Below are 13618 nucleotides of genomic sequence, written 5' to 3' on the forward strand. Positions count from 1 at the left end.
TCCCTTTTTGGTGAACAGGGGGTGTGGGTTTTTATAAGTATTAATGTGGACTTCTTTAATTATTCAATTCATTTAATTTTTTTTATTTTTACACATAATTAATTATATATCTCTCTCTACTTTTTTTTTCTTATTATTTCTACTTATCCTCTCCATAAATAAGGGTGTTTTTTTAAAAAAAAAAATTGTACTCCCTTTGATCCTTATGATAGGGCATCTTCCAGAAGCAATTTTTGATCCTGAATATATGTTATCTGTCACATCCTGAAAAGTTTACCCCGACACAGGGAGTTAAAAATTAGAATAGGAACGAAACAACTTTTAATGTAAAACCCCGATAGACTTCGGACTGATATTTTTGAAATTATCAGTCTAGGAAGGACAAAATAGAAAAATTTGGAAAAATTTTCAGAAAATTCCCGTAAAATGGTAAAAAAGATAAATTAGAGGTTTTGAAATTTCAATTGAGGCCCCGAAGGTGAAAATGGTATGGAAATAGTTATTTACAGAATTTCCTAAAAACAGAGGTTTTTTAGAAAAAATAGTAAAAATTGAGTGGAAATAATTATTTTAAATATTTAGAGACCTCAATAATTCTGGAAAAATATGTAATAATTATCTAAGTGTTTATTGGAATTTATAAAATTGGTTTTACCCCCCAGAAGCGCAGGAAATTATTTTGGGGAATTTATTTCTGGTAGTTTTACTGATTAAGAGCCTATTTGGGAAAAATTCAAAATAAATAGTTAGAGATGGAGATTTTCATGAAAATTTTTAGATCATATTCTCATATTAAAATAGGATTTTTTTATAGAGAAAACTGTAATTTTGGAGGTCTAGAAAAATTATAAAAGGTTACAAATGAATAGTAACCGATAAGTATCAATATTGCTTAGAATTAATATTTTATTGTTGGGTTAAATTTTTGAGATTTTTCACATCAAAAATGGGTCCCACATAGGCCCGAGAGAGGCCCAAACAGTACAATGTTATTATTGGCCCAAACAGTACAAACACATCTCGAAAGCATTTTGACGTCCTTTGTTTTCACGTTTTCGTCAAAAACATAATTTCAGTTCTTCATAATCAAACAACATAAATATGTGAGTTTCTTTCTTTCGAACTGAAAGAGGCAAGCAAAGCTTGTTACAAAAAAGAGACTAGAAGAGTAGAGGAAAGTCTAACTCTTGTCCAGTGCGTATTGAGCTGCACAGGCTAAAGCCACATGTGCAGTCTTGCCCAGAAGATCAGCACAGGCTAAAGCTTCTCTGTGAACATGTGAGTTACTTAGACCGACTCGTCTACGCTTTTGTCCCGAAGAAGCTCTGGCCTTGTTCCCAACCCAAAAGCGCCAGTTGAAAGGAAAAAACATATCCCCAACAGTTTTTCATAAGATGTGATTTAATTCACGTGGCTTATCAACGGGTTGGGTTTAATATAAGGCGTTAGTTCCTAACAACGTATCAGACCAAGATTCAAATTTCTGTTGTAAAGGTGCTCACACTTAGTATCCACAATACCTCGAATAATATTTCCTTCAATAAAAGAATACATACACATAATACAAAAAAATTTGCGTGGCTTTCTACAAAATTTCTTTGCTGTTCTTTTTGCATGAAATTAAAATTACTTTTAATTATTATAATAAATTTAACAACACTATTAAATCAATAAAAACAAACGAAAATAACACTGTACTTTTTAGCCCCCAGATTCATTCGTTATACAAAAGCGGCATCATCGGGAAATTCCTAGCTGATCTTGATTATTTGCCTACATCCCCGTTTTACAATAATAATAAATCTAATTTTTTCTTTTAAATATAAAATTTGAGCGGTATTTTTATGTATTTGTTGGTATGAAACATGGTCAAAATTACCATAATTACATTAATTCAGTTATATGTAAGCATTTTTCATAAAGTATTAAATGTATCAAAGAAGATCCTTGCATCTTCAGAACAAAAATTGAAGATTAAAAAGGCTAGGTAGAGGAGAGAATCCTCTTCCTAGTGTGTACAGCCCACTCTCTATATCAGTTTCAAGTTCAATCCCGGGATCCAGAACCCAGAGAGAAACAAGGTGAAGAAGCCGGAGATCTGTTTTCCCTTTTTGTTTGCATCTCCAGACTAAAGATACAAAAGGCCAGGTAATGCGATATTTATACTCTTTCGGTTTTAAATATAAAATTTATTTTACAGTGTAGTATATACTATAAAATAGGTCTTACATTTAAGGCTGACAGAGTAGCGGAGTATATCTCGATAGTAAAAGTTATTAGTCTCACTTATTTTTTTAAAAAATACATATCACCCTCACTGACCCTTACGTCACATGTACATTTCAAATATTATAACTACAGAGAACAAATAAATAGAGTATTTTATTTAACGAGCAAGGTTACTCAAATATATGTCTGATATGAAATTATCGTCATAAACAGTAACATATAACGTTTACTAATTTAAAACCATTTGTAGTAATATCTGTTTTCAGATAATAATAATTGCAATACACAAAATTTAATTTGAGCTGCTGGGAGATCTTATGCGCATGTCCGTATGTGAGCATCAGAGATTTCGTCTGTACAACTGCTTAAAACTTTTTACTTAATTAGAAATTTATGTATTTATCTAGAGGAATGAATGATATGTTAATCCGTGGGGACTATAAATATAAATTATTGAATACACATCTTAAAAAGAATATTAAATGAAGGAGATCTTTAAAGTTTAAACAATTAAGTCAGAAACAAACTTTTAATTTTAATTTTTTTCAAAAGCTTAAAGCACAAATAGCGTAAAATGACTTTGGTGTTTTTATTTTTTTGGGAACAAGACAAAATGACATTAAATAAACAAGAGCTTACAAAGTAAATGACCTTGCTGTCCCTAGAGAGAATCCGTGCACTACCCCGGCCCAGTAGGTTTTTCCAATGAGTTTTGAGGTTCATTTTTCAACTGAAAATTGGAAAATTTTACAGAAACGATGGAACAGTGAAGAAGCAAAGGGTGGCGGGAAAGAATAAATAAAAGCAAAGCTGAAACAAAACGTCTTTACCGCCACCCAAAGATTATCTTCCGAGTGCAGAACTTCGAAGGAGGCAATAATCTGGTACGACGAGTGCTAGGGTGTTCAAGGGTGTTCTTTCAAATGGTCAAGAAATAGCCGTCAAGAGACTTTCAAAAAATTCTGGTCAAGGTGGAGAGGAATTCAAGAACGAGGTTTTATTAATTGCCAAACTTCAGCACATAAACTTGGTGGCCTTGCTTGGATTTTGCATAGAAGAACAAGAGAAATCCTTGTTTATGATGAATATGTTCGGAACCTTGACTACTTTTTATTTGTTTTGACAATCTATACCTTCTTTAACTCTTACTGAAATTTGTTGTTCACGCTATCTGATATATGTTGGAGTTAATTGTCTATAATTAGATTCCCTTTATTTTGTCTCTATATATATAGTCACTCGCAACAATATATGTACAGGTTTCCAGAAAGGCAAAGCACTAAATTGGGTAGAGCGTTGTAAAATCATTGCAGTAGTTGCTCAAGAAATTTTATATATCAATGAATATTCTTGTCTTAAAATTATACATCATGATAAACCAAACAATATTTTATTAGATGATAAAGTGAATCCAAAAATATCATATGTTGGCTTAGTTAAAATGGTTGCTATCAACACAAATGAAGTACAAATAAAATAGTTGGGACATAGTAAGTTCTAAATCTTCTCTCTTTAAGCTCTACATCTATTTTGATATAGTTGAATTAAATGAAGAAAAAGAAGTGTTCCTAAGAAGAGATTCAATAATTTACATCTCAACTAATCATTGAACGTCTCAATTAATGTTCTTATTATGTATTGTATAAAAATGTTGTTATTAATATTTTTCTTTTTCAGTGTTTAAATGTCTTCAAAATATGCAATGTACGAGTAATATTCTGGAGATTCAACATATATGGCAATTAATAATGAAAGGGAGATTATTATAATAATTTGTTTTACTTAATTGTTACAAACTTGTAATCAGTGGGGCGGTGGGGGTATGATAAAGCTGATAGAGATATTAGATTCAAGCATAAATAATGAATTCAGATAATGTAATGAACTGATTAAGTGCATCCATTTGCATCAAGTTGTTTTCTATTCAAGAAAATCCAAATGCAAATCAAGCCTTTGTGCATGGTTGCAATTAGAACCAGTCTTGGCACTCATCGCAGTGATGAACATTGAGATACTTATTGTTACAGTAAAATCTATACCATTCAAATATAGTTTTAATGGTCTAGATTTAAAATTTTTAACAAATAATTTTTAAATGAAGAAATTATTTTTTAAAAAAATTATAGTTGAAAAATTACATTTATTTTGAATTATCTATCTATTAAAGGAAAACATTTTTTAAAAACAAAGATATAAAAAATTAAATCTTAGCCATCCATATTAAATTTAAATAGTTGAAATTCGATGAGCATTATAGCATTCATCACGATGATGAGTATTGAAACTAGTTTCAACAAGAATTATTTTATATTATATAGATCTCAGCGATGATTCAATTTAGTTGTCAGTTCCACAGAAACATGCTTTTTTATGGCATTCTCAAATCTGGAGCTTACCAACTGATTTGGAAGTAAAGAATCATGCTCTAAAATGAAGTGTTGTCGAGTGTATTCTTTTACTCCCGAGGACAAGGCTTTGATTTATTCTTTTTCCTAAACACCAATTGCTCAACTTGGTATCTACAAGATTGAAGTATTGCCCACATACAAAGATAGAGCCTTTGCTACATAACGTCGTGAAATTCATGTTATTTCATCATGTTTTCCCTTAGTTATCATACTTTTTGGTGAATTAATATATATTTAAAAGTATTTATGATAGGAAAATGTACGTAGTTGATAGGGAAAATTGCAAATAAAGACCCTCCAATATATAAAATAGCTATTAGGGACCCTGAATTTGGAAAATAGCTTCAAAGGACCCGGTCCCAAATTGCAAATATGAAATGATGGTAGAATGTCTAAAATGCCCTCTGTTTTTTTCTCTTTCTTCCTCTCCAGATCATCTTCTCCCCGACCTTGCCTCCTCATTTTCTTCTCTCTCTTCGTTCTCTCTTTCCTCTCCAAGTTTCCTTCCCTCTCCTCACTCCTTTCCCAAATTATATGGAACTCACAATGTCTTTCGGTAGCCCTCTCTTCATTGTCATCCCCCGTCACTTTCTTCTTATCTTGCTTAGCTTCTCTTTCGTCGATAATGAAGCCTCTTCCATCATTCTCTCTGTTGCTGTGGAAGGAGAGGAGAGTCGGGAGTTTAAGGGAGAGTGACAGTCATTTGCAATGCTTATAATGTTTGCTTCCAATGTGTGCGATGATTGCTTGGTACTGAGACAACGCCCAACAAATCTGGATTTTTATTCTTCATTTCTATTTTGATTTTCAGCTTGTGTTCATAATTGAAAATAACAAGTTTGATGAGTTGTTGAAAATAACAAGTTGACAAGTTCTGATATCCACTTCACGACAAGTTCAGTAATGCGAATAACAAGTTTAGCAAGGCAAATAACAACTTCTGATAAGCAATTCATAGAAATTTGAGTTTCTGTGTTAAAATGACAGCATTTTCAGATTTCTTTAGCAGATGACAAGTTCTGATACACAATTCATGACAAGTTCAGTAAGGCGAATTACAAGTTTAGTAAGGCGAATGACAACTTCTGATAAGCAATTCATAGAAATTTGAGTTTGTGTTAAAATGACAGGTTCCCATTAGGTTTTCATACTTTTTTCTATTAAAATGACTGGGTTTCCACATTGATTTATCAAATGACAGGTTTACAATAGAAAATGACAAGTTTCCATAAGATTTTTATACATTTTCATACTCTTTTTGCTGGAATTACAGTTTTGCACATTTCTGACAGCAACAACTTCTGATAAATACAAAATGACAAATTTAGAATGAAAAATGGCAAGTTAAGTATAGCAAATGACAAATTCCCATAATGTTTTCATACATTTTCATACTTTTTCTATTGGAATTATAATTTGCACATTTCTGACAGCACCCACTTTTGATAAACACAAAATGACAAGTTCATAATGGAAAATGACAAGTTAAGTATGGCAAATGACAAGTTCTCATAATGTTTTCATACATTTTCATACTTTTTCTGCTGGGATTACAATTTGCACATTGCTGATAGCAACCACTTTTGATAAACAGTAAATGACAAGTCCACAATAGCGAATGACAAGTTAAATATGTAAAATGACAAGTTCCCATAACATTTCCATACAATTGTAAATTTCTCTGTTAAAATAACAATGTGCAGATTTCTGACAGCAAACACTTTTGATAAACAGTAAATTACAAGTCCATAATAGCGAATGACAAGTATGTAAAATGACAAGTTCCCATCATGTTTTCATACAAACGTAAATTTCTCTGCTGAAATAACAATATGCAGATTTCTGACAGCAACAACTTTTGATTAACATCTTTCATAATCAATTTCACCTCTTATTTCCTCCTAATGTATAAAATTATAGCACCAGAACTCTCATAAGCCCCTCAAGAAGCATGCTCATATCAACACCAGTGGCAAATGCACTACGATGATCATATCCACTCACTAGTGCATCCTCAACCATGAAATCCCAAATGTAAATTGTCATATCATATGAACAAGAAACCATCAAATTCTACATATAAAACGAGAACTTTATTCGTTTAGCACTGTATTTAGGGCTCGTTTGTTCCTCACATCCCACACCTTGATCGATTTATCCACCGAAATACAATCATCATACTTGATTTCCACAATTTAGAGCTTGTTTGCAATTATCAGAAGTGGGTGCTGTTAGAAATGTGCAAATTGTAATTCTAGCAGAAAAAGTATGAAAATGTATGAAAACGTTATGAGAACTTGTCATTTGCCATACTTAACTTGTTATTTTTCATTGTGAACTTGTCATTTTGTGTTTATCAGAAGTGATTGCTGTCAGAAATGTATGAACTGTAATTCCAGCAAAAAGAGTATGAAAATGTATAAAAATCTTATGGAAACTTGTCATTTTCTATTGTAAACCTGTCATTTGATAAATCAATGTGGAAACCCAGTCATTTTAATAGAAAAAAGTATGAAAACCTAATGGGAACCTGTCATTTTAACACAGAAACTCAAATTTCTATGAATTGCTTATCAGAAGTTGTCATTCGCCTTACTAAACTTGTAATTCGCCTTACTGAACTTGTCATGAATTGTGTATCAGAACTTGTCATCTGCTAAAGAAATCTGAAAATGCTGTCATTTTAACACAGAAACTCAAATTTCTATGAATTGCTTATCAGAAGTTGTTATTTGCCTTGCTAAACTTGTTATTCGCATTACTGAACTTGTCGTGAAGTGGATATCAGAACTTGTCAACTTGTTATTTTCAACAACTCATCAAACTTGTTATTTTCAATTATGAACACAAGCTGAAAATCAAAATAGAAATGAAGAATAAAAATCCAGATTTGTTGGGCGTTGTCTCAGTACCAAGCAATCATCGCACACATTGGAAGCAAACATTATAAGCATTGCAAATGACTGTCACTCTCCCTTAAACTCCCGACTCTCCTCTCCTTCCACAGCAACAGAGAGAATGATGGAAGAGGCTTCATTATCGACGAAAGAGAAGCTAAGCAAGATAAGAAGAAAGTGACGGGGGATGACAATGAAGAGAGGGCTACCGAAAGACATTGTGAGTTCCATATAATTTGGGAAAGGAGTGAGGAGAGGGAAGGAAACTTGGAGAGGAAAGAGAGAACGAAGAGAGAGAAGAAAATGAGGAGGCAAGGTCGGGGAGAAGATGATCTGGAGAGGAAGAAAGAGAAAAAAACAGAGGGCATTTTAGACATTCTACCATCATTTCATATTTGCAATTTGGGACCGGGTCCTTTGAAGCTATTTTCCAAATTCAGGGTCCCTAATAGCTATTTTATATATTGGAGGGTCTTTATTTGCAATTTCCCCTAGTTGATACTTGCACTAAAATTATAGATTTATGATTAATTGTTAATATTTTGTTCGTAGTTCATCAGCTTTAACTTTCATAGTTTGTCTTGTTTTGTTGGATGGTTGAAGCCTGCTAATGGATCCAATTGAAGCAAGTGTTAACCCCTTTAGTTGAAAGAAGGTTAGAGAGCCATGACCTCTAAATAGACGGCAGACAAAGGAAAAATGGGCCGGAAAGCAAACCAAGTTTGAAATAATCAAATTCTTATTGCAAGCATGTTTTAAAAATAAAGCCACGCGTGTTATGCAACAAGAGAAAAAATTCTAAACCTTCAATTCTCAAGTAGAGAAAAACAAAAGTTGAAGCCTCCTGCGATCTAGCGAGGAGACATTATATTCTCTGACATTTCATTGATGGAATATTGATTATGGTTGGCAAATTGAGCCTCCATTGACCTACTGGTTTCCACTGGTTCTATTTGACTATGGATGAAGAATGCTGGCTCTTGAGGAATTGGCAATTGAATTGAATCATTACTCAGATATTGAACAACTTTGTTCATGGAAGGCCTAACTCCTGGATTTCCTTGAACACACAGCAAGCCAATATGGATGCATTTGATTATTTCACCATGTGACCCAACTTCTGTCAGATTCGAATCCAATATTGCTATCAAATTGTCATCCCTCCAATGCTTCCAAGCCTGCCATTATGTTAAATCATTAGTTTAAAATAGGGCATGCTACTAATTTGATTATAGATTTTTGTTAACATAAGCTCCAGTGGTTGGTTGATGCTTATGATGACAACAATAATGACCGGTTTGAGATGATCATTTGAGAAACACTAAAAGTTTACTATACTTACATCGCTTAAGAGTCCACCAGCATATTGAGATTCATGTGATTCACATTGAGAAGATATATTCTTTCCACTTATAATTTCTAAAACAATGACTCCAAAGCTGTAAATATCTGATTTCTCAGAAAATAGTCCAAACTTGATATATTCTGGAGACATATAACCCCTACAAAAAAAAACACACATAAATGTATCAATGTATGTTGGAATTTTAGCACCACATAATTTGAGCAAAGTCTTACATCAATATTTAGATTCAATGGAAAATTAAAGTGCACATGCAAAATATACATAAAAAGCTAAGATGCATGCATAAGCACACACATATACATATAGCGAAAGAGAGACAAGGCCATAGAGATAGAGAACTTACAATGTTCCAACAATTCTATTCGTGTTTCCCCTAGTTTCATTAATGCCAACAATTCTCGCCATTCCAAAATCAGAAATTTTTGGATTCATCTCATCATCTAACAAAATATTGCTAGGTTTGAGATCTCGATGTATTATTTTAACGCGTGAGTATTCATGAAGATAAATAACTCCTCGAGCAATTCCTCCTATAATTTTGTAACGCTCTGGCCAATTTAACACTCTTGACTTTTGTGAACCTATAAATAATTAAATTATTTTGTGAGCATACAATTGAACTGCGATGTATAATTTATGTCTAAAATCAAATTACAGATTATACAATAAATATATATTCACCTTAGAGTAATAAAAAGAATGGATCATACATGAATGGAAAATTGAAAAATGGTAAGAACAGTTTGATTAGAAGGGACAAACCGAATAAAAAATAATCGAGGCTCTTGTTAGGAACGTATTCATAGACAAGTATTTTCTCTTGATCTTTCAAGCAAAATCCTAATAATGCAACCAAGTTTCTGTGTTGAAGTTTGGCAATTAGTAAAACCTCATTCTTGAACTCTAATAAGCCCTGACTTGATTTTTCTGACAATCTCTTTACAGCTATTTTGCTACCATCGGGAAGAATGCCCTGAAATCATAATATAGTTAGATAATGAGGGGCTGACAATCTATTTTCATAATATAGTAGACGGTCTCTTTATGTAAAATCAACAATATACATAAACAGACATGTTTGATCGCATAATCAATTTACCATGTAGACTTCTCCAAATCCACCTTTGCCTATTCTATTTTCAAGTGAGAACTTATCTGTTGCAGCTTCAATTGTTGCCAAATTGAATTGCAATGACTCTAATGTGGCTCCTTCAGCTCCAACTATAAACATATGTACATTTTAAGGTAAGTACACCGCAATAATATAGTTTTTCTCACAGTCGACTGACTCGTCTTTCTTTCTTTCTTTTTTCTGAGAAAAAATAGCATACATACAATTTTTCTTCAGAATCGCCTTATAACTGTTGCTCTTTTTTCTCTTCCAGTAATAGAAGCCGAAACAAAAAAGCATGATTGAGACAACAGTAAGGGACACCGCTGTTATAATTGTTCGTGAGTGGTCCTGATCTTTTCCTGCGTAAATTAACACGTGTGTATTTGCATGCCATAGACAAGAAATGGAGCAGGTTTGTATGTAGAAGATTGAGAGCAAACTAAGAATGTCAATTTATATATAGTGAACTATGTCCGTGAGAAAAATGATTAATTAGATCCCCAATCACTTTACCTGTATTTCCCGAAATGTGAACTTCGGGAGTCGGGGGATGTGCAGGAGGCATCGAAACAGCACTTTTACTGTCATCATAAAATCGGTACGATTCAAACCTCAAGTTGCAGCTAGGACTCATGACATTTCCTCCTCGCTTTCCAAGACAACATGACGTCATATGTTCCTGAGCATCCTGTAGACATTTTTGGCAATCTTGGCTAGACAGGTTTGGAGTACATTGTGCAAGGGTATATAATGGTGTAAGCTCTGAAGGACTGACTTCTTTTTTTGTTGCAAAATTCTTCGCTCCTACGGGCGGTGAGTTTGATATCGTCTTCAATAGATCACTCAATGTAGCAGCTAATAGCTTATTGAAGCCATCTGTTTGGTTTCCATGCATATCCCCACCAGCTTCTGTATATATAGGTTGTGTCTCTTGGGTAGAGAAGAAAGAGCAATCGGAGTAGCGAAGCATGCACATGTCATACCAAATGATAGCCTCCTTCGAAGAGGGACACCTAAAGTTCAGTTCGTCAATTCCGTTACTGACGCATTCATGGCAGAGCCCAAGGGGCACGTCACCCCGACACATGAAGAGGCCGTAGACGGTAGTGTTGGAATTGTTTCCGACTGTGGTGTTGTGGAATCCATTGCTTTTGGTGTCGTTGGATGACATGGAGAGCTCGAGAGTGAGACTCTTGAGGTTGTTTAGGTAGGGATCGTTGGCAGTAAAACTTTCGGTGGTCGAGCAGTTCGAGTCTGCAAGAGCAGGACTTCCAAACCCTTTTCAATCAAAGAAACAAAATGTTTATGACTATGTCATGGCCTTGATGTACTATTCATAAATACCCAATTAATACTTCAATAAGTAAGGAAACATCATTGTACTTTAATTACGACTAAATTGTTGTTTTCATTTTGTGAAAGGTGAACAAATTTTTTTTTTTGTTAACTCTCACTTTAATTGGATAATTTTCTTAAAAATTCAATCACATCTTCAATTTAAAAATAGGAAAAGTTAACTAAAAAATAAATTGGCAAAGACGTATCTCCTTTGACTTTAGTCCTTGAATTTTTTTTAGTGCAAATTAGTGACAACTATTAAAAGCGTGCGCGTATATAACCTTTAATTTGAACGAATATACATAATCAATCCCAAGGAAAAAAATTATAGAGTGCAATGGATTGTGCCATTTTTATGAAAAAGAAAAAACTAATGCAAAGAATGTATTGAGGAATTAAAACATTAAATTTATAGCTTTGATGTCGAAGTAGGAGGCTGAAAAAAGGGGGTGACAAAGGAAACATATGGAAAAGCTTTCTGGACTTTTAGGAGTCGGGACAACAATATAAAGAAACTCTCACTGGATCCAATTTTCAATTGTTAATTTAATTTGAGAACTTTCCAAATAACCAACGGCATGGTATCACAATAACATCATCCAACCTCTTTAGAGAGAGAAGCTGTAAGTTCTATCCTGAAGGATGGATTTCGTTGGATATAATTGTCCCTTGAAAAACCAACTCTTCAAAAAAAAAAAAGTATATACATCAAAATATTATAATTCCTAAACATATTTGAGAAACAATTAAAAATAAATAAACAAGAAATCAACTATATATATATATATCATGTTTTTGTTTTCTTATATATATATATATATTATACTAATCATTAATGAATATATAAAAATAAATTTATTTTACACTTTTACTTTATTGTGTTTTTTGAAATTTATGTAGAGTGACACAATTATGAAATATCTCACAGAAAGAAAAACATAACATGCATAAAACTTAAATCAGAGCAAAATCAAATATGTGGGAGTACTAATCCAGCGACGAAGGAAGTCTTTTCTCCTTCTACATGGTTTTTGGCCGCTTATAAAAATAGCCGAATTATCAACTCGCGCGTAGAAAGGGGAAAGTAAAGGAAAGGGGGGGAAAAAAAGCATGGTAACGTTACCTTGAAAGGTAGAACCACCGTAGGGAGGCTGCTTGTCCTTATAATAAAATCGGTATCTTTCGAATCTCAAATTGCAGCTCGGATTCTGAAATCCACCACTCTGGTAGTCCTCCTCCTTCAGAATATCTTCTATAAGGCCATGTAGACACTCACCACAGAATTGTAGGGACAGATCCGGCGTGCACTGTGCAAGAGTGTATACCGATCCTCCAGTACTCAAGTATGCTTCTTTTGTTGCGAATTTCTTGGTATCTGATGTCACTGCCTCCACCACCGCATCATTCAATGTCTTGTACAATTCCTTATCTGTCTTATCTGTTCCACTTCCGATTTGGATGTGTGATATTTCTCTAATTCTAAATATAAGATCCATTTAATTAAGTTGATTAGATTAAAAAAGTTAGATAAGTTAGTTAATTATAAGAAAAGTGACATTTTTCTTAAAACACCACAATTATTTTTCTTAATATCTCATATCCCTCTTCTACTTGATTATAGTTGAGGGAGTATCTATAAGAGTAATTTAGAAAAAAATGATAAATATGAGAAATAGGTCTTATATTTAGAACCAAAACCAATTCAAGAATTGAGTCCTAAATATAAAGACCGGAGGAGTAGTAAGCATGATCTACACCTGACAGGCTGTTGTTGAACAGGCTGTTGTTGGAGGGTGGAGAAGAAAGAGCGGTCGGAATAGCGGAGGAAGCACTCGTCGTACCAGATGATTGCCTCTTTGTCGTAGGGACACATCGAGGCTATTCTATTTTTGGCGTCCTGAATGCAATCTCGACAGATCTGAGTGGGGACGTCACCTCGGCACATGTACTCTCCATATACGGCGTCGCTCGTGTTTGTGCGGCCAAAGCTGGTGGTGTTGAATTCAGGAGTGGGGACATCCCCGTTTACTATGGCCATGGAATGGAAGGAAAATAAAAGATTGTGAAGGTTGAACTGGTAGGGGCTATGGGAAGTGAAGTTTTTATTCCTTGTGCAGTTGTGGCCATAGTAAACAGGGATGTCTACTTCAGAAGTGGAAGCGAAATTCAAGAAGGTGAGAAGCAGAAAATGGGATAGCAGTTTCAGAAATGGCATATCCATCTTGTTCGTGAATGCTTCTACACAGGTTAATGTTCAAGTAAATCA

General features: G+C 33.7%; 1 protein-coding gene across 1 annotated transcript; it reads right to left on the reverse strand.

The window, feature by feature from the left end:
- Positions 1-6551: 6551 nt before the first annotated feature.
- LOC114719599 (cysteine-rich receptor-like protein kinase 10) lies at positions 6552-13573 on the reverse strand. The gene is made up of 10 exons (XM_028905112.1): positions 13110-13573; positions 12476-12831; positions 10528-11292; positions 10236-10373; positions 10000-10121; positions 9641-9873; positions 8877-9036; positions 8414-8712; positions 6819-6891; positions 6552-6710 (listed from the first exon to the last, which is right to left on the reverse strand). The coding sequence occupies exons 1-10, from the start codon at positions 13571-13573 to the stop codon at positions 6552-6554; spliced, it is 2769 nt and encodes a 922-aa protein (XP_028760945.1).
- Between the last annotated feature and the right edge of the window lie 45 nt (positions 13574-13618).

This window comes from Neltuma alba, unplaced genomic scaffold (genome assembly GCF_004799145.2).
Source record: "Neltuma alba isolate B1F8T4 unplaced genomic scaffold, ASM479914v2 tig00011927_pilon, whole genome shotgun sequence".
In the NCBI taxonomy this organism is placed as follows: Eukaryota; Viridiplantae; Streptophyta; class Magnoliopsida; order Fabales; family Fabaceae; genus Neltuma; species Neltuma alba.